Source organism: Anopheles funestus, chromosome 2RL (assembly GCF_943734845.2).
Source record: "Anopheles funestus chromosome 2RL, idAnoFuneDA-416_04, whole genome shotgun sequence".
In the NCBI taxonomy this organism is placed as follows: Eukaryota; Metazoa; Arthropoda; class Insecta; order Diptera; family Culicidae; genus Anopheles; species Anopheles funestus.
The window spans coordinates 66,392,459-66,417,720 of NC_064598.1; the positions used below are offsets into that span (position 1 = coordinate 66,392,459).

General features: G+C 40.8%; 2 protein-coding genes and 1 non-coding gene across 8 annotated transcripts in view; all 3 read right to left on the minus strand.

Moving 5' to 3' along the window:
* LOC125765575 (neuronal acetylcholine receptor subunit alpha-7-like) overlaps positions 1 to 25,262 on the minus strand; it is a 72,552-nt gene that overhangs the window by 38,939 nt on the left and 8,351 nt on the right. For all 6 annotated transcript variants that reach the window (XM_049430879.1, XM_049430876.1, XM_049430875.1 and 3 more), the window contains exon 3: positions 13,295 to 16,115. In XM_049430879.1, the coding sequence (XP_049286836.1) occupies positions 13,295 to 13,445 (151 nt within the window). In that variant the 5' untranslated portion in view covers positions 13,446 to 16,115. The remainder of the gene's footprint in view (positions 1 to 13,294; positions 16,116 to 25,262) is intronic.
* Positions 10,683 to 10,754, minus strand: Trnap-agg (transfer RNA proline (anticodon AGG)). Its single transcript has one exon. It is a non-coding gene; the product is annotated as a tRNA-Pro (tRNA).
* Positions 11,267 to 12,572, minus strand: LOC125765601 (uncharacterized). Its single transcript, XM_049430929.1, has one exon. The coding sequence runs from the start codon at positions 12,209 to 12,211 to the stop codon at positions 11,324 to 11,326; it is 888 nt and encodes a 295-aa protein (XP_049286886.1). The 5' UTR covers positions 12,212 to 12,572; the 3' UTR covers positions 11,267 to 11,323.

Consider the following 25,262-nt stretch of genomic DNA (forward strand, 5'->3'; position numbering starts at 1 on the left):
TGGACATTATTTTAAATGAGCTTTTAATTCAATAATCGATTTGTACACTTAACTTCTATAACCTCCTACCCGCCTAAGTAATACATTTTGTACCAAACCAAAGTAAATAATTTCGTACAACTTTATAAAAAATTTTAATTTTAATACAAAAACTAAAATCGAATATATTTAAACGTTGCAAAACAGAAAAGGTCAAATAAATACATAGAAGTATGGGTGTGTTTTTGGTCTTTGCAGCAAAGGTTAAACACGTTACAAAAAATACTGAAGTTTAAAAAAAATTATTTATTCTTTCATAAGATCGTGAACAGTATCTTCTAAAACAGATATATTTCTTTTACGTAAAAAAATAATAACTAAATAATCAAATAAATTATCTTTCAAACTTTTTTCTCCTCAAGTTCATGTTTTATTACGACCCGTGCAACATTGTTTATTAATTATTTCGCCCGAAACAAATCCCCAACGTTAGACCGTTTGCTCAATTCCAATACATCCGTCAGATGCTAGTGCCGCTGCTAAATACTTGCTTCACGCAATCACTAATCCCAAATCTCCCTCTTTTTTACTGCAAACAGTGAAATGATGCTTGAAAAGTGACTCTGGCAAACCACTAATTTGTTTTCCGTGTTTGTGTGCGAGCGTGCGCTCATTTTCTCCACCCTCTCAAGTGGCTCCACCCCGAAGAGGGTGGTCATGATTGTCTGGTGCATGCAGACAAAAATTCTTCATTTCTGCATCCTCAGTCACACACTACCCGGGCGGAGGTGGGCTTGTTTTTATTTGTTACCATGTCAAATAACACCCAACTGCTGAGATAAATAATACAGCAACAAACAAACAAACAAAAAAAACACATAAGAAACAAAAACTGCAACTCTGTAAAACGTTCTGGGGTGGGACAGTGAGTACGAGAAAGAATTTCGAAACGAGCACATATACAGGGTACTGTGTAAAGCAAAGAGTCACACCCGTACTCTTCGGTTCCATTCCTGCAATCAAACATCGGTTTCAGCTTGCTTGCTGAGATGCTTGTTTCTTGCTTGTAATGAAACTCGCTTGTCGCTGCCGTTTTCGCCCTTTGCCGTGTCACATCCACCACGTGTAAAGGTAAACACGGGGGCCATCGTAGATAATGGAAAAGGTTGCCCTGCTGCTTCTTGGCCGGGACTTACAGCTAACAGGTAAGTATGGTAGCAGAACATGTGCATTATTAAATACAACTCGTCTCAGAGCCCAGGCTCAACAACCAACCCGTACCTGGTCCCGTACCGAACCAAATCAAGTCCAGCTATACCAGCCATCTTTTTGCCGTGCTCTCTGCCGCACCCTTCCATGCTCTCTGTGTGTATGTATGTGTGTTTGTATTTTTTACGGCCCGTCTTTTTCTTTACACAAACATAAACTCCGTTCAACTCCATTTTAACTTTCGCCCTGCCATGTCGTGCCCGTTGGAAGTAATAAGGAAAAGGAATCTGTCAGAAAGCAGCTGAAAAATCGTTCCACAGCGGTTTTTTCGCTTCAGCTCTTGGTTATGTCTTCTACCCAGAAGGGAGTAGAAGTCATTACTTACGAAGCATGGACATAGTGGTACTACACTCCGTGCGCACTTTCACTTAGTTTTGCGTGACATTTTTGTTTTACATGAGAACCAACAATCCATGAGAAAATAGTTTAATATTTTTTTTGAGAAATACATTACTTACATTTATATTTTAAATTTTATGTTTTTACTTGAGATTTAAGTCAGTTTGAGTGAAAATGTTACATAAGTATACTTCACACTAGTATAAGCAAACAATACAAAAGAGATGTAAAATTTACTACAAAAAAACACTCAAACATTTACATCTAACGAAAACTCCAGCTACGGTTGAAAGTAATTTTCAATGATGATCATACCTTCACCGGTTTTGCTCTGATTAGCAAAGTTTACCGCTTCGTTCCGTTTCCACTTGCGAACTTCTTTTTCCCTCCCTTTACCCTCACACTCGATCGCGAATTTCGATAACTTTTACAAGCCGAAAGCTCTTTCGGAACGGAATCTTAACCCAAGCAGTGGAATCCCGTTCATACCTGTACCATCTACAGGGACAGCCAAGCTTCGGTGCTTTATTATAATGGTCGGGGGGCCAAAATGTCGACGATGTTAAACCAACCAGCCAATAATCACAGGAAGAGCCACGGGGGGAGAGGATGAAACAAAAGTGTGCGCGGAAAGGACTAGGAAGTTTTCTTTTGTAAAGAAGGGTGCGGAAAAAAGCCCCAAAGTTTAACCAGACCGTAAGAATGAGAAAAAAAACTGCTTCACACCGTACAAGAATCCGAAATCGATAAAAACCAAAAAGAACCGAACACGCGTTCTTGCAAAAAAGCTTTAAAAGCTACACCGACGGCACACGATGGCGACAGTGATCGAACATTTCCCCCCAAAGACTCCTTAGCGTTCGTTTACACACGTAGAGAAAATGTAGATGTAGCGAGCAAGACAAGAAAAAAACACATCCTTGCAAAGCGAATTTCCCGACCTGAATGGAAATTAAATGATTCCCCACAGATCAAAAGCCCACCGATGCTGTACGGTTTTGCGAATGTAAAGGTCTTGTCGGGCCCTTTAAGGCTTTAAGCTTCTAATCCTGTCGTGCCGTTGCGTATTTGCTGGTATGCGACGAAATATTCCACATACACACACACACCACCACCACCACCACCGCTGAATGGATTTCAACCGGAAGTCTTTCACCTGGAGGATTACCGGCAGCATTGGCAGACCCCGATATTTGGATGCTTCGGCAAGAAAACTTTCGATAGGGGTTCAAATGGTTTTGCAGTTTTTCTTCAAATATTTATTTTTTTCCATTCTTGAACATTTTTGTATAATTTGAAACATTTATGGTAAAAAGATTATTTGTTAAGAAAGCAAATATTCAGCGAATTTATAATAAGAAAACCCAAAAAAATGGATCCTAAAGCTTGCTATGAGAAAATACACGTATCATCAATTGTTATCATTGTTCACACACACACTTTCTAGGCTGAGAAATGAAGGGACAGTTTCGAGCTCGACCATTCATAACGGAAGGAGCTTAATTTTATCGAATCTCGGAAAACTGTAGCCAAGAAAAAAAATCGTAAAAAGCTCGCGTCACGTCACCTTCATAAGCATTCTGGTCACGGGCGAATGAGCCACAGCTTCACCGCAGTGCTCTGCTGGCAATGATTGATGACAGTCATTCATTTTAATACAACTCTAAAGTGCACACAACCACGCACGGACAAAACAACCACACAAAAGCCCAGTACGGGATACATACAGCCAAAAAGGTTGGCAGCACTGTACGATGTATCGTTTCGACGAGCTTGTGGTGCAAAATCCCGGATGTTATGCAATAACTGATCGATGAACGACCGGGTTCCCTGTTCCCACACGGGTTTACCGAGAATGGAGCAAAACAAACCCTCTCCCTGTAAATGGGGTTTCTTCGGAAAGGCGGGAAGTGCGTAGGCATCTTTGAAATCGTTCCTTTCGGTGGAGGTTCTTGTGTTAGAGTTGTAGACATTAAAGCGTACGAAGCATCGATGTTCGTATACTCTACCATCGGGTTTACGCTTACGGAATGTACACTCTACTCAACCGAAATGTGAAGTAGTGCCAAGCCATAACTACTAACTGCTCATTTGTGGTGAAGCAAAATAAATCGACGTGAAATCCAATTGAATGTTTCACATTTATTGGTTGTATTGCTTTCGATTGCAGACATCAATCGACTGTTTTATCGCCGAAGGGTTCTTCATTGAACCGGGTATTTAATCATAAGCTACAATATACATCCACAACCAAACGGTTTTCGACCAAGGATGAAACCTTCCTACCGATATAGAAATGGTTCAGAAGAAAGATGTAGAACTATACCGAGTTATTTAATTTTCATCGTAAACTATTTGTTTCCCAATCGCCATAAGGAATCTTCCCCGAGAGGGAAACTCTTCCAGCTAAATGTCGGTTTGAAGTTATCCAATGGCAAAACATCCTTAAATCCAATTTATTATTGCTCTCTAGGTGGTGTCTAAATGTTTGAAACTTTTGTTTAATCTTCGGTTTGGGGTTTATTCACTTGAATTTAAATAATTAATTGAAGTTTTGTTTGCCAGAACTCAAAAGTTTTGCAGTAGTTAGAATGTTAAAGCAATTTGATTATCATTACAAAGCCCACAGCACCACGAACGACCATTATAAGTTGTCGTAAATAATAATGCTTTAATTATAATGTACTGTCCCTAAGCGTATTGTGGTTGACGCCTACAAAGGACTAAGGAAAAAATACCCTTAAAACTCTACTTTCCTTCCCTCGTATTATCCATTTCCCGGTCGGATATGATGATACAACCGAGTCATCTGCTTTGCTGACGCTCGCTGAAGTGGATCGATTATCATTTTTACGCGATTAGTTTGCGTCCCATGAATGGGAGCATCGAGTGTCCGTTATCACCTGCCATCCTTAACCAGCACCAGTTCCAGGATGGACGGGCCCGCCGACAGACTGAATGAAGACGTCTCGCTATCAGCCACTCACACGGAAAACTCTACACGCAATCACCACAAAAACCAAGCCAACCCATGTGTATTAATTATGATGTAGCGAATGAATAAATAGAGCGTGTAATGCAATTAATTGAATGGGATTTGGAGTATATCGTGTTGGCCTGAGGCTAGGAATGAAGTACGATGACGACAAGCCCCCCCCCCATTCCGACTGCTGATAAGTATCAACACTGACCAGGGAATAGAGTTTAGTCTTTTATCATAGACAAGAAGTCTCGGGCGATTTCAGATAGCTTCAAGCAAAGTGGAATAAAGATATGGCCATGTTTGCACGTGTGATAGTCTGTAGTCCCGTAGCGGCGACCACACTTCTAATGGTCCCAGCGTGTATTATGTATTGCAATCTCTCAATTCTCAATCGGTCTGAACCATTGCCGAGCGTGTGCCACCGTGTTGATTAAATTTGTGCCAATTTATGAGCATTATCAAGGTGTTGGGGCGTGAATACAAAAACAGCATCTATGGTGGAAAAAACCGAAAGAAATACATATGCTCCATATGTGCCATTGCTAAGAGTAGGACAATTCCGAATCTACCCTGGCAGAAGCCGTGCCACTGTGTTCCGTGTATCTTCATCGAAGCAGGTTTTTGCGGTTCGCATGCAAAACGGAAAGCCGCGCAACACCACAAGCGCAAGCATGCTATCGAGAATCATCCTACTAGCGGCAAGCAGATGTGGCCGGAAGACAAAGAAATTGTTCCACGTGGAGCTTCTCCTTCTCGTCCGCCCATCCGTTCGTTCCACAAATGCAGCATGGTTTATTGCAGCGAGCGAGAACCCACGTAGAGCGAATAAGCTTTCTTTCTCGATCCGCGTAAGTGTGCCACCATGTTTCATTCCCTTTGCGAATGGTCCAGCAAACCATTGTGTCCTGCTAGCGGATTTTGCTCAAGAAAACCTTGCACCGAAGGACGCAAGTGGATGAATCATATGATGATAGGTGGGGAAAAAACTCCTACACATATCGCGCTCACATATCGTAAAGATTTTCAACTGCTGGCTTTGCTGCATACTTTTATGATTCGTTTGTTGCGTTTTACTGTTTTTTTATTTTGCTTGTTCGTTTCGTCCCACGTGTCCCACTTTTTTTTCTCTCGCGAACTGTTCATTAGTTAGATAGGATTGTATAAGCTACGGTTTGTGTGTTTGTGAGCTGCTGTATGTAGCAAGGTTTCGTCCTTGGTGAAATAGTTGCTGGATGGAAAAAAGTGCTTTATTTTTTTGTGATACCATCCCTTTTTTCAAGAAGCATGGGTGCAAGTGAGGGAATAAAAAGTACAATCGAATGTCGACAAAACGTTGCCGAGGCACTGCTGTGTTTAAAATTAGGATCATGGTTTAAGTAACATTTCGTATTAAGTCTTTCAGGATGTTCCCCTTAAATGTCCTTCATCCGTGGCGAAAAAGGGAAAGAAAAAAAAAGCTATACTTCATTTTTAATTGTTAAACGTTACGAAGATCTACTTGTAGGTTTGAATCAAAGCAAATTCGAGATACCATTTCAAAAGCGTGTCGAAGGCAGTGCGATTTTTCATTTCCCCATAAACATTTCCGTTGATGTTTTCATCTTTATTTCAGTAATTCATAACTTTCTTCATTTTATACTCCTTTACCGTAACACCGAATTCATCATTCGCTTCGTATTAGCATGATTATCAGTTCTTACCGTGCAAATAGACCTTGGTGCTTCCGCACACATTGGCTTTCGGTTTGGCATAAATCTTTCCGATCGATCGGTACCACTAATGGACCAGTGGCTGGAAAGCTGTTAAGTTTAAACGACTACTACGAAGTTGACAGCTTGTTCGCAATATTAGTATACACTCTGATACATACGGTAAAGGTATATAATGGAACGTCACGCAATGTCGTCCAGCAGTGGGGCATCGTTTTAAACGTGTAATACACTTGCGTTGTATTATAAATCCCATGCTTCATAAAACACGTAACTGGCAAAGCATTGCAAATGTAGGTTCCAGCCAGCTTGAGGCGTTTGCCATCTAATGAACACACCGTACGTCCGTTTCTGGTGAGGTGAAAACTTCTAGTCCCATCTAAACAAATGTCACCCGCGGGAAGGAAACGAAAAATGGGCACCGTGCATCGGGAAAAGGGCATCGGGACGCGTGCGAGTGGCAGCCAGTGCGCCAAAGTAAAGATAAAACAGCTCCAGGGGAACCGAATGGCGAATGTGCTCAAGTTTTGTGGACGCCTGCATGATGTGTCCCTGATGTAGCAGAATGACACACACGCACACACAACTACACACGGATACACATCACCTTGTTTCAAGCAGTTCGTTAGCCGCAAGGTGTCCGTGGACGTGGCAGCGCACTGCTCCGAGCGCTGCGTCCGGCTGGCAAATGAAAAAGGGATACTACAATATCCGGGTGTGTCCGCCGGTGAGCGTCAAAGACCGGTCTTTCGGGCTAATTAAGATCCTGCTCTTTGCTCTACCGTGCCGAGGACAGTGCCAAGCGAACGAGCGGGGTTTGCTTGATGAAATCTTATGTTGCGTTCTCCATTTATGCCACGAGTAGTAACATAATGACATTTGTTTGTTAGCCAAGTTGAGCAAAGCTTTTTTTTTGTTTCACATTTTGCTCTTTAAAGTGAGAACCAACGGGCATTCAAAGAACTGGAATTAAACAATGATTTGCATTGTTGAATTGAATAGGAACAAGGATAGTAAATGGACCCATTAACCGATTGATATTGCAAAATAATAAAAATAATAAACAATAAGCGAATAATTAAAGATATTGTCATCTAACCGTCTAATATTCTTAAACTTAAAAACCTAAAACTTTCCAATTATTGTAAGGAGAATTTACCATATTTATTTAAAAAAAAACTCAGCACCACGTGTAAACATCTTAACACATGTGAAATAGCAGAAGTCTTCTTGAGAGGACTACCTTAAAAATACTATCATTTTAATCTCATCGTTATTTATGTGTCCCAACTTACAAGAATTATGGATCCGTCACAATTATTACTGCAAATATTTAGTTGAACACTTCAACAAAATATTTGAATAAGTTCTTTATATTGTAATGATATATGTACGACTTGTTTTTATAATACACATAAAAAAGCTATATCAACTGCCTATTTACGATATGCTCATAAAGTGTTCGTAATCCATTTTTTTATAAACTTTAAAATATAAAACTTTTAAACTTCAAGCAATTAAAATTTAAATATTTTCAAATTATGCAAGCTTTAAGTGGAGCCTTGCAACATTCTGAAAACCTTCATACACTCTATCGACCAATATCGACAAGCTTCTTTTTTTTAAATAAAAAATAGTTTCCAACAAAACTTCCATTCTCATGCATGTCGCTAACAGAAGGCGACGGTCAACAAGGTAGCAAATTGCTTGAAAATACAGCTGCCAGCGATGAACGTTTAAGCTGCAGTCTTTTGGGAATGTCAACAGGCAAAAGCATCGTAATACCCGTTGCAAAATTTAGTTCTCGTGAGGTTGTACGGTGCTTCCCAGGTGCCCACGAGAGGCAAACTTGCCCTAACTCATATGTGCAACTGTTAGGGCCATGTGTATTACATTTGCGGATAGTTTAACACAAGCATCGTTGGCTCCATCCACAAGCAAAGTTTGGCTCCATTCAGGTGTGTAGAAGGTTCAACGTTCGTGGCAACTATTTGGCAAGTTTACCTTTCGCAGGGTCGATGGAAGAAACTTTATCCAGTGCAAACTCCATCCTCTTTCTGTGGCCGACTGTTATAGACGGTGTCAACAGCTTTTGAATGAGGAAATTGGAGCTTCTATGTAACCATAATGTCTGTTGTTGAATGCACAAATGCCACAACACCGATACGATTTGTGTGCACAAATTGTTTCCTCAAACATCTGCATTTCGAACCGTTTCTTTCCATTATTGCTCCATTTATGACTTTCCCATACTATGGCCAGTGTATTGACTGGCTGGAAAAACGACAACATACTCGATGAAAAATCCACTCTCTCGGTACGATATGAGTAACGCACCAATTCCAATGATGATCCAGTGTGACTTTTAGTGAAGTGTCCCCTTCAGAACGTATTGAACCCAAAACCCAATCACACCTTTTTCACCTCCCTCCAGTAAACCCGACAGGGAAAAGGTCCCACTAGCCAAATCGGGTGAAATGTGAGTGTTTTATTACTTGCCGTGAAATGCTCTTCACTCAACCGAAGGATGTCATCTACGATAAAGAATCATTGCAACGAACGGCAGACAAGACCGGCTGCTGCTGCAACCGGGACACGGCCGGGTCTCGGGGGACAGATCTCTGAACCATTATAAATAGCTCATTGCCTCTCGATTAGATTCGATTGGTTTCCTCTGTCCGGGGTCATCGAATCAGTGCTGAATTGCTACTGTGTCTTGTAAAGGAGTATCTTCATAAATCCACTCCGGCACGTCCTTATTCTTCCTATCGGCAAGCACACAAAGGCGTGCCGCCTTCTGAACACTGAGCTTGCGGGTTATGCCCAGCATACTCGACCCGCTCCAGGGACTCTCGCTTCCTGTCGTATCGATCGAAAACCGTATCGTTCTTTCGCATAGCCCATCCTAACCAACCGTCAAGAGTCATCCATCTCGTACCCTCTTTAACGCCGGTGCTGGAATTCCAAGCGGCTGGAAAGGAACTGTGCGGTACCGGCTTGTTGCTTTTTCCTTGCCACTCAGACAGGCCTGTTGCATAATAGCCACCGTGTATCGATACGGTATGCGAACAGGGACAAGGGTCTGAGATCTGAGATGCCTGGAGGCCTGGGAATGATGAGCAGCCAAAAGAGCAACATTCCAATCCTCGGCATAGTTCTGCTGGCAGCGTTCCAGCAAATCCTTATCAACCCTCCACCAGATCTGCTGCCCTCCTACGTTTCCCACTCCTCCCATTTCCACCCAACGGTTGGTGGTTTCCTCCTTATTTCCGGCAGCGTATTTTTAGCAAATTGCAGTCGATCCTCCACAAATAAACAAACGTTAGCGTTGCAGCGAATTTCTTGTGTATCTGTGTGTGTGTGTGTGTGCGTGATGGGCTCACGGTAGTTGAGCATTCGTCGCCATTTAGCCCATAATGGTTGCCCTGGGTGTAGGTGGCTCATATTTATTGCACCTTCGCCAAAAGCATCTCGTACATCTAGGTAGTCACTTCTTTCACCAGATTGTTGCCAAATTTGGTCCCCCGCCCTTGCAAACCCCCTACCCTCGCTGCTCACCCAATGTTGCGAACGGTGGTGCAGCTTCGGTTTCTCGCCAGCAAACAATCCCGGCATGGCATTAATAATTTAGGCCCGTCATATTCAGTGAATGTCTCAAAGAGAAACACGACGAGAGAAGCCTCACCCGGGCGAAGATCCAGATTTTTTTGCACCTCGATGACATGCGCGCATCAGTAGGGATGTACAGGACCATCAGATGAACGGATGGACAAAGAAATGGCGGGAGCTAGCAACGGCACGAACAACCCGACAGCCCGAACCGGACGGCTTACCACATGAGTATTATTACACTGGTACATGGGTTGGTATGAATAAATAACGAATCCGTTTAATGTTGTACCCACACCGCACCACCCAACGTTTGGGGCTGGGTGTTTTTGTCGAGAACACTTTGAGCCGCCAGAACATGATACTTTGCTTTGGCCCGGTGGAATGCGAGTAAGATACAGTGCGCGCCCACACAGGCCGAAGTCCTGTTTCACAAGCAGAGTACTCAGTAGTGCTTCTCTTTCGATTTCAACCCATGCGTAACAATGCGTAGAAATTTTCAGAGCTTAGCGGTTGACGTAAGCACGCCGGGAGGGCTAGCATGGAAGGTATGCCCCGACTCCATGTCGGTTTTTGTCGAAGGGGAAAACCTCATACGGTAAGCTCTTCAATTTGTATCAAGTGTATCAAGTGTGTTTTTGTTGACTAGAGAGTGTGCGTGGGTAATTATTCAAAGCGGGCGAAAAGCATCGATCCAATAAATTAACAAAGAAATATATGTATGAACGGGATAAAAGCACCAGCGAGTCGTAAAAGTGACTCTTGGCAAAAAAGAAAGGTTGCTTCAAGCAGGTGGGCTCGTCCGGGATTTGAACCCGGGACCTCTCGCACCCTAAGCGAAAATCATACCCCTAGACCAACGAGCCCGTTGAGAGAGCCCGCACTGAGCACGCATCAAAAATACATGCTCTCACTCAATCGATCTTGCACGAAGCGAAAGCACTGCTCGAATATTACGCCTGCTGCTTTGTGTCGCTCCGAATCGCATAATTTTGCTCGAATACCATTCGGGAGCGTAGAGCGTGGAACAAAAGTGTCGCGATGCGTGAGAGAGTGTATGTTGTGCAAGAGAGCATGGCGCGCTTTGCGAAGGGATGCGTGCACAGTGGTCGCTTCGCATGCAACAGTTTGAAGTTTTTCATGTTACGAGTAAGGTTTTTGCAAAATTTATTTTACACTTAATTAACTAGGTAGCAAATGTATCAGGTTCAGTTGTACTTTGAGAAAAACAAACCTATTAAACCTCATTGGTGGGGTATATTTTTTTAAACGATTTTTTTTCATTTGCCGTACTAGAAACAAGTTATTTCGGTTGCGCTTAATGCGACAATCACATTATAGAAAACTTATGTGAGAAAATTAGAGGTGCGCTCATGAATTCAAAACATGTCTCTTTATTAATTTGTGCCATCGCAACATTTACACTGAACACGATTCAACCGACAAAAGACTGCAATTTTTCTATCAGTTTCACCCGCAAAGCCTGAACACGGTTAATATCTACAGGATCGGTGTAAAAACTTTCCAGCCCCACCAGAGAATGAAACATGATCTTGCTTCGTTCTCGATTGAGTTGATTGTTGCGTTCCAGATGCGAGTGCAATACTTCGTAGCCAGATATCGTGTCAAATTGTTGCGCATCCTCACGAAGCCCTTCGAAAAACCCTACTAACGCACCCACACCGTTTCCATCCATTTGGTAGGTGTCGTTCGTGAGTCGCGCCATATCATAGGTACCATTTAGGGCTCGGTATATCTTGACGGCTTCCTCAATGTTTTCACCCTGGAGGTATCCCACACACAGTGCCTCTTGTGCCCGACGACCCGCCGCTCTTTCCTGTTCCAGCAACTGAAGATTATCGTTCAGGCGTCGCTTCAGCTTCTGCAAACTGTTGCGCAGTCGTTCAATTTCTGACTGAAACCGCTGTTCAACTTCACGTTCGAAATTGTCCACCCGCCGCATCAGATCGGTCAGTTCTGTTTCTTGCTGGGCTTTCAGCACCTCGTACTGCTGAGCAGAGATGTACGATCCCTGCATGGTACTGTAGCGGGTGATCACATCTTCGATCGAAGTTTTGAACTCACGAAGCTTACGGCTACATTCATCTGAATTGTCAGTTGGGGCGAGATTACGACTAGCAGGACGCTTTCTAGACGATCTACGACCTTCAACCAGCTTGGTTAGCTGCACTAGCTCGTCTATTTCGGCATGAGATATAACGCATTCCTCTGGTGGAGCGAAAAATTGACGCTTTATCCGCAGGGAAATACTGCTATCAACAACCACTAGCAACACTACGCAAAGTAGCACTTGTTTCCACATGTTGATCGTTGGACTGGTTCACAGTGACTGAGTCGAGTGCATTGCTGTATTAAACATCTTGTCCGACTGATAGTAATATTGTGATTATGGCCCGCTGAAGCTATACCACAACTGATAGCATTCACAAGCATCACAAGCATACACTTACAAGCGCAAAAGTTCTCGTATTTGGTGTATTTATTTGATTTGCGATTACAGCGAAGAATTTGAGATTTAAAGGGAATCCCCAGATGTAAGACAAAAACAAAGACGGCAGTAAGATCATAAAGCTAGATGATGCGAACGTGACCTTGAATCATAAACGAGTTGTCATAAGTAAACAAAATCGGAGCGTCCAGATGCACACAAGAGTAAACAATACAAGCCTTTACGTGTGGCATAAAATGGATAAGATGCATTACGATTGCGATGATCAACGCTATGCACTTAATCCAGACAACGTAAGGATTCTATCTTCTTTTTAATTCTTTCGACCCGCTTTTACTGTTAAATCTCAGAACATATTTTTGGTATATAAGCAGAAGGAATTATTAATACTGAGCATTTGCATCTAAAACCTTAAGTATCTCCTTCTAAAACCTTAGTATGTCATCAAGTCTTTTGGGTTGGCAATCGAATTGAACGAAGGTCCACATTTAGATACTTGTTCTAATTATTAAGAAGAAAAAGCTACTTGTTCCATCTGAACAATTCCGAGCGCCTTCAATTGAAATGAACATCAGTGAAACACGGTTTACCGTTAAAAACAAGGCCTGAAAATTCAGGAACAACCAGAATAACGTCCGATTCGATTCGACCCGAGGTTTCCAGTGACGCCGACAGTGAAAATAACGATCCACCGATAGGAACTAATCCTGGTCAATCCAGGAAAAAGCCTAACATTCGTTCTGAGTTGAACGAAAGGCGCGAAGAAATTTGCGCAAGAGTTTCAGAATTGATCAATCTTCGCGATATCAATTCACCAACGGCGGATCTTGTAATCCGATTTGTTCTCCCCAGTAACACTAGAAAAGACTCTGCACCTTTACTGAGGAACTATTTTAGAGAGAAAAGTATTAATTGTATAATACGATAAATACTTACAGATTGAAGAATTCGCTATCAGCATCAGCACGATGATCCACTTATATATCCTCAACTGTTTGTAGCACTGAAAGTTATGATATCGATTCAGCATAATGATTTTCGATATCATTTTGATCATCTTGATCACGATGATCAGTATCTTCTTCATTGGGTTGAGCGATACGCAGCAAGGTCACTTCCAGCAAGCCACCGTTGCGCTGTCCGCTGGGTACGTGTATCGACAATGACCCGAACCGTTTCACGTCCTTCCGCACCAAGGTATCCCAAGGTGTGTGCAATACTCGCTCAGGGATGTTTCGTTGTCGTTGGTCCCCGAATTGTCGCCGGTGCTTGGGCCTAGGATTCGCACGGTGTTCAGTAGAGCTCGCACGTAACTGGCACTTGCGTTTCAATGATACTGTCCACCGGTGCCTACCACAACCGGGAACGTTGTAGAAGTCTTGTCTATTCAATTCTCTCTTCGCATCCCCGGTTTAGCGGGGCAAGGTTTTATGTTTCTTGTTGTTTTTTTTTTGTTGGTCCTTAATTCCTTCCGGCCGTGTACAGTGCGGTTGCGTAGTGTCGTCTTTTTTTACTATTCCGTGACGTTATATATTCGAAGCGATGTGTGTTTTTTTGTGTGTAAATGTTTCGTTCTATGTGGTTGCGGGAAGTTTCGTGCTTGATGATGCGAGTTCGTCCTCACTCGATTCCACAATATAACCAGCAGAAGCGGCAACCTTTCAGCACAATAAATGCTACCCGACAGGCGTCGTACTGCTTTTAGTCGGTGCGGTACAACAATCGGATTCTCCGTGTACGGTGAATCATTTGCTTCCCGTGCGCTGCTTGTAACGTTTTCCAGGGTTTGTGCTCAAATTCACTTGCCAGCAATTCTAGGTGCCAAACTATCTACGAACCCGTTTCGAATTGGCACAACATGATTTGACTGTCTGCGCCCGTTTCGAAACCTCTACTGGAAGCGGTTCGGCAACAATGTCCTGTAGTTCACTTTCGCCGTACAGCCGCTATCGAACATTTTACCACCATTCGGTACGGAGCAATATTCACCACGGTATCCGTCGATGCGACACATACGTTCCGAGCGGAGTTGTGGATAAAGCGTAAAAGATGACTTCTCGGCGTTCCGTGTTGCTACTTAGCGCCGCAATGTATGCATCTAGCGTTACGCGTGTCCTACGGTGCTTGTTTGGTTTTCGCTATCGTTGCGTGTTCGTTCGCCTCCTTCTTTGTTTTGCTACGTCTCGAGCTTTTTGTTTAGGGGTGTCGTTTAAATTGGACAGCTTGATGGGCTGTTTACCGCAAGAACTCTAGTTTCACATGCGAAAAAAAAACTGGCTTTTTTACAGTTTCTCTGCGGTTCTTTGCTTTTAATTCGACTTGCTGTGATTCGTTTAGTGTAATGATCGTACTTTTATCGCTATTACTATCAATATTGTTTTAAGTATTATTAATGTTACGATACGTTTAATGCTATTATTAGTGTTAGTTTTATATAAGTATTATTATTATTATTAATGTTCCAAACAGTATTATTACTACGCGGAGTGTCTCCTTCCTTCGCAGAGCGAAACACGACTGCTCACAACAAGCGACATTGGCTTTCCACCTGGAGCAGCCGATGATCGTTCGTTCGTTCGTTCGTACACACGCGTTCCGTTTTCCAGGATACGCAAATCCAAGAGCCCGGGAAGTAGTCTGGGACTAATTTGAACGTTTTGCGGAAATCGGCGGTTGGCTATTGCTAGTGCTAGTTCCACCCTTTTCCTTGATTCGGCAGTTTCCGTGCGTTACGCTTCACCTCTTATTATTTCCCGTTTCCGGTGGGCTGTTGCGCTGGTCTGAGGATGGTGGACAGAAGTGCCAGCTTTTGGGCGAGTGGTGGATTTTTTTTCTTTTCTGATTGGCACGAAGATCGCAAATTGAATGCGAATAGTTTTGTTTCTCACTTTCAGATAGGAATGTTTCCCCTTTGCTCCGAGAAAACTGACGAAGATGTTTGTTTGAAGTTCGCTGGTGTACGATTGAAAAGCGTTAATAAGGTGAGAATAGAAAACGGCGCCTTGAAGCGAACTGTGCTCAATATGCACCACACTCTGTCCCGTTTAGTGTGCTCGAACTTCCGGAATGAACGATGGGTGTGGCTTCACTTTTGGGTCGACCTCTATCAACGGTAGATTAATTCGCTTTTTCGTTGCTCTACGCGCGCATGTCGATCGAACCATCGAATGGCGCTAATGGCGAGTGGTTTGGTCCGGGTATCCGAGATGAGCTCGTGTCCGGATGCGAATTTGCTACCGATAGTTTCCACTGTTTCAGGTGCAATTTTTGGGGCAGCTGTATGCTGTATGTGCTATGTTTGTAGCCTGGCGCAGTGCGAACGAACAGAGATGGCGACGCTAGTGCTAAAGAACACCACGACGGTGTGAACGATGGCGGGTACGTTCGCTTTCAACTTTTCAACTTGGTTCGATTAATCACAACAACGGCGACGACGTTCGCAAATAATCGCTTCCGGTGCAACCGTGTATTCGCACTTCCAACGGTGGCGACGGCAATGCTATTCGTGATGGCAGTTTTCATTTTTCCCTTCCGCGGGCTCGGAATGCGTCGGAGCCGTGCCTTCGCGTTTACTTTGTTCGACCACGCTATACAACCGTATCCGGTGTAGGACGATCGTGACGATCGATCTGTGTTGTGTTTTGGTTTTATTGGGGAAATTTTAGTTTTTCCTTTTCGATAACTGTTCAAAAGTGTCCAGCTGTTGGTTGAGTTGATTTACGATCACCGGAACTGTGCTCATTCATTGTGGCGTTTTCTGAAAAAAATGAGAAAATAAATACAAAAAAGAATTAGAATTATTAAGTATGACATAAAACCCCGGGAACTTTATTTTTTATTCATTCACCATTCAGTTCAGTTAATATTATTAATTTGCCAGTACATTTTGTGGGCTGGTTCTTAACAACACAACTTCAATAATGTTTACTATTTTTAAAATTCAATTTAATTTAAATAAAACATTTCATTTGCTTTCTATTTCTATCACTAATGATATGTCGTAATTTAATATAAAACAAAAAATAAATAAATACAAAACGTTTGAAATGTTTAAAAGCATCACAATGCTTTCTGTACGGAGCATGCTGCAAGCCGTCATTAAACATCACCTTTTCGCGAACCTGTCTAACTCTTCGTCTAGCGTACAACATTCCGGACAAAGTGTGCTACCAAGGAAGCTCTGACAAGATCTGTCTATTTGTCTGGCTTGCTGCACGATAGAAACGAATTCTTTCCATTGTCTCGAGGGCAAAATCTAGGGCATGATGTTGAAAAATGGCTCATCCATTGTGTGCCATTGGGAAGACATTTGTTCCTCCACTATGTCCTACCAACAGACTTGTTTCTCCCGTCTATTAGACTGCAACATTGGTTCGTTCTAGCTCTTTACAATGCTTTTTTTTGTTTCGCTTTGTTGTAAAAAAAAGATTCTCTTTTTTCTTCGTTATGATACAGCTCAAAAGACATAACGGGTAGATGTAACATAAGGGCAGTGGAAAATTCGGAAACTTTACAACTTTAACTGTACCGATTGCTTTTACTACGTGCAGACCAACAACAACAGCCAACAACAAAAAACGCCCTCAGAACAGTCCGACAAGGACAAACAGCCGAGTGACAGCAGTTCCACAGTAAGTAGTTTTATGCTGCACCATACAATGGAGCGTCTAGAATGACCTCACCGTTACCGTCCCCACCGTTCCACACACTGGCATGGAAAACCACTTCACCACACTGTTGGAGGAGTACGTGTGATCTTTGCTCGAAAATGGCCCCATTTTGGGGCCGAAACGATGTCTGACGCTTCCCCGTGCAACCGTTTCCACTTGAACGGGAAGAATTTTTTCCTAAACCAGCGCATGAACGAAGTACAGGGAACACCTGCATTGGGGAGGTGGATGGGCATGAAGACAACGTCAAACAGCCACCAGACGATAGTATACTCCCGTAACGAGTGTATATATAGGTGAACTACAGGAGGGAAAACTGTTCAAAAATGGATGATGATAATGTTCCCTCGGTTGACTGCAAATATCGGGCTTCAAGCTTCAAGTGGTCGCATGCATTCAACAAGGCATGAAAACTGCGTCGAGATGTGTACCCCGTACTCCAGCTGGGTACTGTGATGCAACCGAATCTCGGTACAAAGTAACACCGGCTTCGGTGAAACAGTTTTAGCACCGATTAAACGATGTATCGTGCAAAAGGGAGGAGAGAAGAAACAAAAAAGTTGGATACTACAAAACGAAACTTTGACACTCCGGATGCGGTAGACGGCTCAACATGTGGGGTAGCGCGGGGTTCTCAGACACGTGAACCCGATTTCTCGATACCAACTGTTACCGATCGATCCGCTGCTATAAATAGACAGACAGAGTGGCAAAAAGTTCCAAACCTCTTTCGGGTTAGCTTGTCGGTGGTAAAAAGTCAACTTTTTGTCGAAAACAATCGCAATCATTATTGGCCATAAATGGACCGCCGACCGGACCGGGAACTACGAACGCCCTTCTAATGCCCTCGTCCCAGTTTGTGCCGTCTCGAACGGACGGTGGAGATGAAATCGATAGACACAAGCAAACTTCCACCAACCGTTCGCTCGTTTACAGAGGAGTGAAAAATTTCGTAGAACATGTATCTCCGGTTCACCTGTCAATGAAAACTGTTTGCCGACGAAACAAGACAACTGACGATAGATGGTGTAGACAGCTATTTCAAAATTGGTATACATCCATGGGGTTGATCTTAGTTCTTGATAACCCCTTGTTCTTACGATGATAGTTTAACATCTCCGTTTGCTGAAATGTTAGGATATTTTCGACTAATCAACTGTAAATTTTTTTCATTCTTCGAAACATAATTTACTTTTTAAATGAAGCAAAAAAAAGGATCATTTATCTATTACGTAACGCTTGAGCGTTGGGGTTATTGTTTGCGTTACGATGTGTTACATAGATAGTACTGGTGATTAAACTTTGTGTTACGTAACGTAAAATAAGAAAAATTCTTCATTTATAATGTTTGCGTGAAAAATTATCCTGTTGCGCTCAGTTCATCTGTTAGTATTTTAGTCCATTAGTCATTACGAAATCGAGTCAGTCATGCGTTCTTATGGTTTGTTCGAATCTTCAACACCGTATCGGAGCAAGGATAAAGTTAAGCTCTTTGTGTGTATCGTATATAGCTTATCTAGCATTTGAAACATTTTATTTAGTTTTGAGAAATGCTAGAACGCCTAAAAAAGACGTAGAGTTCTGGCCCCTCGACAGCCAACAGCAGAATGGCAGCAGAAAATAAATATGAAGATCAAGAGTAAAGTGATCATAGCGTTCCATCCGGAGGTTACAATCTTTTTGTAGATCTCTCATCACAAACATATCATTTCTTTATTTTGCAAACTATATTAAGAAACGAAAAAGAGATGAGTTTTTTAACAATGCATTTTTTATCGTAGATCATCCATCTTCCCAAGATTGCTAAAGTATGATCGACAGTTACGACAGAAGAGAGTTCCAGGAAAATGTCAAACAGTGGAACTACTTCAATAATTTCAAGGCTAAAACATTAGGCAACTCATCGGGCAACTAAAGATCTTTAAATAAACTGAACCTAATAAGAGCTTTAATTATTTTCCGGAAGCTTGCTGAATCTGTTGCCTAACAGGACATCAAGATAAAACAATTGACATGAAAGCGAAAATCAAAATTTTATCAGACGTAACTCATAATCATAACGATGGGAGAGGATTCAGGAGTCTATATGGACCGAAGAAGGTTTTAAAACCGATGAGGCGGACCTGGACTGTACACGGCGTAATCCTTAGCTCTTGTTAATTTTGTTACAATTGATGGCATTAGTGAAGGTGTAAATTTAATTCATACGAAGGATCACGAGTAATCCAAGTCATAATTTTTTAACTGTGAAGCTGCTGTGTTCGTTTTCTACCTTTTTCGTTAAAATTGCTGATTTGTTTTCTCTTGTGACACATGCGAACAAGGATCCACATGTGGAAGAATACAGAATAGCAGTATGACAATTTAAAACGAATGACAACGGTAGCGACAGTCGATCACAAAATACTAAGCATCGGGATTGCGTAGTATTCAATATGAGACGAAAGATTTGAGAAATCGAAATTCCCAAACCTCGTGTTGGTTGATATACTTGAGGATTAGACACATCTCTGGTGAGGAGAATCATCGCGAATGTTTGGAGTTATTGCAAGGAGAATTCGATGATACGCAGATGATCATTTAAGGTTCAACTGAGCCTTTTGTGCAAAGGACATCTTTTTGGGCTGGGCAACTTTTTGTCATCTACTGTTAATCTTAAATATTTTCAAAAGCCGTTTTATGAAGTAACTCTTAGATTACCGTAAGAGAACTATCAATTATTAAGATGTTCCAAGCAAAACTTACCGGTGTGAAGAAAACTTAATGGCGTTTCTTTGTTAAATTAATGAAATGAGGCCAACAATCATGAGGGTATGTTCTACGTGACTTTACAATCCGGCATATTGTTCTAAAAGTAAACTAAACAGCAAACCCCATTTCTTCTGACAACACAATGTATCACTTCGTCGTTTGGTTTTTACCCACCAACTACGGTACACTGAAAAACGCTTAATTTTAGCGCTCTTCACTAGGAACTTTTCTTAGTTTTGCGGCTAGAAAGCTGGTCTAATTCTTGTACCAACCCAACCCATCTCTTTCTCCGCCTGATGGCCTCCAATACACTTGATTGGCCTGGTTGAAAATCCATCCGAAGACTTTGCTCTCTCGTCCAACAAAATATTTTCACCTCGTTGACTCTTCTTCGCGTCGACTCATTTTGGCGGATTTTCAGCTGGTGGCACTTTGCCACTTAAGTACGCTGAAAAGTGCATCCAACTCGTACACTAAGTAGGGAACATTATTCAATTAAAATGTTATCCAGGAACCGTCAGAGCGTGGAAGTCGGGTGTAGTGGCTGGTTTGGAACCTAAAAGCTAGGAAGGTGTTGTTTTTTGCTCGTACTCTTCGGACTGAAATAAAAGTGTTCCAAGAACTTGCCGCCATGTCGGAGCCTGTCGGCGGTTAGTGAAAATAGAATAAAAATCCCTCATTTCCTCTCATTAGTTTTCGCTATGGACGCAAATCATCACAGCAAAATTTCTGAGTGAAAAAAAATCCTACTCAAACAGTGGAAAAAGTTGTAAGCACAAGCTGGAGATGAAATATGTTATGCCATCCTTGTCTTTTTCTTCAGTGTTAGTGTCCTTCGTCGTTTTTTTTTGGAAAACTCATACTTAACCAGAGAAGAAAAAAGGAGAGAAGAAAAAAGGTATATCTAAAAGAGTAAAAAGTAAGAAAAAAAGTAAAGCTTAAGCAATCTTCAATCCAGCAAACAAACTGACGCGTTCTAAGTACAAACCTAACAAAATAGCAAAGAAAAAATGGTGATGAGAACAAATCAAAAGAAAATGAGCGACTGAATTATGTACGCAAAAACGGCTTTCAAAAGACGAAGCTGGGAAATCTCCCTTAGGAGACGTGTCTGTGTCTCTCTTTCCTTCTTCAGACCCACATACACACACAAACACAACGTCTGAAGATAGCAAAAATTTAGCGTTTCTTTATGTTTACCTTTTTCGCTTTCAAGTTCATTTCACATTGGACCGTAACGCTACTAGGAAGAAAAAAAATCACCCAGTTTGCCTAAAGCCGAAAACCTAGCTCAAGAGGAAACGAAGTAGACTTTACTTAGAGGGAAAAACTTTTAAACGACCCACCCAAGAAAACTTGCGAACGCACTAGAGAAAACACGAACAAAAGTATAGAACGATGAAGAGGATGTACATTTGAGACCGATTCAACGAGACGCGCTGATGATGGCGAAGCTTTTGGGCGTGGGTGAAGCAAAACCCGGTGAGTTTGATGGTGATGATGATAATGTTGATGAAGATGAGAACGATGGCAAATTTATGAGTGAATCAGCATTAAGCGGAATTGCACACATCAGCAGTGTACGAATGTTACGGAATTAGTCTAATGCTAATGCGATAATTGAACCAACATCAAAACGGACATACCAGGTTTTTCAACCATGGCATATACTAACTAGTTGATGCAGAAAAATATTAGTAACAGACGGCAACACAAAATAAATACCGTAGCATTTAAGCAAATTGTCCCATGTAAGTATTTCAGCCACTTGCAAAATTTAATTTAATAAGTGTTGCTGAAATAGTGTTTTTTTTTTAATTTCGATCATTAGATAAAAGGAGTGATCTATCCGATTAAAATTTGAAAGCTTAAAAAATTTAAGAAAATATGTTTAAATAAATACATGTAAAAATGCATTTCTTACAGATTATTCCGTTGCTCAACTAAACGGAGCTCGATGGATTAAATCCGATCTCAATCGTAACAAGGATTTTTTAAACATTGACTTAATTATATTGTTACTCAGATTATTATATAAATACTTCTCTAACTTAAAATATACCTTTGAAAACTGTCTTTAACATCCTTTTGCAAAAAAAAAAATAACTTCTTGAGACGATGATGTGCCGTAATAACAATGCTAGTTATATGCTGCTAAAAATGCATTGTGTAAATGTTCTGCTTGCATCTAAAAAACTTTTCTCAATAAATTAGAAGGTGTTCTATACTTCATCTATTAAAAAAAATTTTAAAGGAAACATATTTTAATTACACTAACTAAACCCTCAATCATTTGGAGCTTCGGGCCAAATAATTTCCCATTTCAAAATTCAAAAGGTGTTGGCGGTCCGCATCGCAGGATAGATTGATATAATAATGTAGTAAAACTATTTTTATCAGGTCTGTTTCGTAATAGACGCATTGCTGAATTATTTAAAGGTAAGTTGGGATTTAAAATACTTTTTTTGTTTTATTTTTGAGTGTTGTAGGACGATCCGAGCCTGTTTTCTGTAAGGTCAGTTTTGTTTAATAAAACTGTAAATTTTGCGAAATAAAATGTATATTTTTTGACAAAAAATATTTAACATTATGATTTGTGTCAATTTGAAAATTGTGTTATAATGGTATTTTGAAATTACTTATTGAGGTCCTATTTTATAAAATATTTCGGTAACATTTGTTTCGCGAACACGTGCTGAGGCATGAAGGGTCTTGGACTCAAGGTCTATCCTAATGTTGCTTTATTTTTAAAACAATATCTGTTTGCAAAAATGTTTTGAAAATTTTTACCGTAATAAATAAACATAAACAATTTGTTTCTATTATATTAGAGAAAGACAGCATTTTTAAATGTATTAAAATTATAATATAACTTCATTACATTTTTATTTAACACACGTATTTTTATTTCCTAATAGTATTTCATATAATGGGGCTTTGGCTTGAAATTTTAAAACTAGTGTCGCGGGGCGCATAAAACCACCTTGCAGGTCGCATTCATGCCTAAACAGGATTAATCACCGTTTTATGCATATTTTTTTAAAATACATAAAGGTAATTCAGATTCGCTATAATATACGCCCAGCACGGTCAAACATATAAAATTGAATTTTTAATCTCCAAACTCACTATTCATTAGAGTAACCCTCATTTCATGGTACTACTTGATATGTGGTATCCTTTCCACATTTCAAATAGAACAACGTGCAAACTTTTCCCAAATGAATGCATTAAATCTTTTCCCCAAAAGCCCCCAACCCAAAACGCCGTCCATCGACTATGATCGAGCCCCGATAGCTCATTTGCTAGCCAAGCGGGAAAGTAACTCAGAACCCACAATGAATCTTGCTTTCATTACACTTTCGAAAACAAAGAGCCACACTTTCCCGGCTACAATTAGTGCGCTCCCAAAGTTTCCAAAGCCTCATTTGAAGCCGATGCATTATTCTTTCAAGCCGTAGAAACAATTAATTCTGCTCGCTTGCATGTACGTACACGCTGGCAGGCAACGGTTCTGCAAATAATAATCAATTATTCCATTCGTCTGTGAAACGAAACCAGTTCGACGATGGATATGGTGTCTCAGTATGCTGCTTTTCCTGTTCATAACACGAAACTTGTGCAGCCGTAGTGTGCGAATATTCATTTAAAATTCGTCTAAAATGATATACGCTTCAAGTCGGGCCAGAAACTTTATCACCATTACGATTGGGACTGGAACTACCGTTGTGGATGGGTCTCGTCACATCGAGCTACTACCCACAGATATATGCTTCGTACTTCGACACATTTTCTACACTCATCAACGTGTAACTACTGTACCCCGGTCTTAATGGAATGATGATGATGATGACGATGATATGAATGGCACACATGAGAGAATAGTTCACTTAGGACTGCTTTTCATATTGTGCGCTTGAAACTTTCCCATTCAAACCACGGTTGGCAACGGGGATCCCTGCCGAACAGAAGTAGTTGATTTGAACAACCTAAAGAAAGGTCTAGCTACCGCAAAGACAAACGTGTCCAAAGTTTACGTTCGACTCTGTTGGAATACTTCAACTACAGCTTGCCATTATTCAATTGTACCATTATGCGTTGTTTGGGACCTTTCCAACCCATGCTTGGTACTATTAGCTTCGAAGTTCAAGGAAACATCTCGTCCAGTGATATAGTATTGGGGTAGGAAAGGTTAAAAATGTAAATAATTCCAACATCCTATGGTGTTATCTATAAAAGAACAGACCACACGAGGTTATTGTTACGAAATTTTCTTTTTTTTCAATTCCAGTTCATTAACTTAAGTTCCCATGTCCCCATGTTAAGTGTTCTCTACGTCCATGAAGAAAGCCTTACCTTAGAAAAATTATTATTTTAATGATTTTAAATACGTACTTTTTTACATAAAAGGCTTTAAATTATGTGGTTTTTTTTTTGAAAATATATTAAATAATAGCAAAATACATATTTATCCTTATATATAAATAGAAAAATCACAAAGTGTAAAATTAAAGAATAAAACTTAAAAACGATAAATCCAATATAATTAATATAAAATAAAATCAACCTTCCGGTAATATAAAATAAAAAAATATCAGAAACAAATCGGACCACCGTGTCCTAGCGCGAATAAAAAAAAGCAAACAAAATCATAATATTGCTAACTATTTTCTTCATTATGTCGTTCTATATACTAATTTAATTGGTACAACAAAGGAATATACATAGTTGATTAAATGCTTTTCCTTACTTTTGCCTAAGAAAATTTCTGTAATTTTGTTTGTGGATTTAATACTTTTTAGAATGTAAACTTTTTTTATGTTTTTTTTATTCAGATAGAACGGCCTGGCCGTATTGATAACGTTTTTTAGGTTCTTATTATAGAAAAACAAAAATACATCTTGCGACAACTAAACAATTTTTTATAAATGTTGCATAAACTTTTCAGCTTAAACATACTTCAGGCACGATACGATAATCGATATGTAAATTTATAATTTCTCTCATTCGTGGTATAACATGAATAAAACATGATATCGATAAGCAGGAACATAAAGTAATGGTTAAAATTCGTTACCTCAAACGTTTGTAAAAGAAAAGACTACATCGTTGACAGATACGATACAGATATGAACATCCGACACGAACTTCCTCATTAAAACCATCGTACACAACACAGTGCAAATGAGACTGAAATTTCCTGCCACCTTTCCCGGGACAGCGAATCCCGGAAAAATGTGTAACAACGACAAAACAGTCATGCAAACAACATGCGAACATTACGACATGTGCGTAACCGGAACGCAATGGCGTTTGCTGAACTCTGGCTTGAACTGTCACACGTTCTGGTAGGCCTTACGACATCCAGAATACGCTTGGTTCACAAAGAGCTCATTTGTCAACTCATGACATTCTGCGTTGGCGGTTGGTCTCGAGGGAAAATTTGCAAAAGTATGGACCAAAACGAAAACTGTGGCCGAAAA

What these genes read in the sequence shown, in the direction of transcription:
- LOC125765601 (XM_049430929.1), bottom strand. Translation starts at nt 12,211, where the DNA reads ATGTGGAAACAAGTGCTACTTTGCGTAGTGTTGCTAGTGGTTGTTGAT.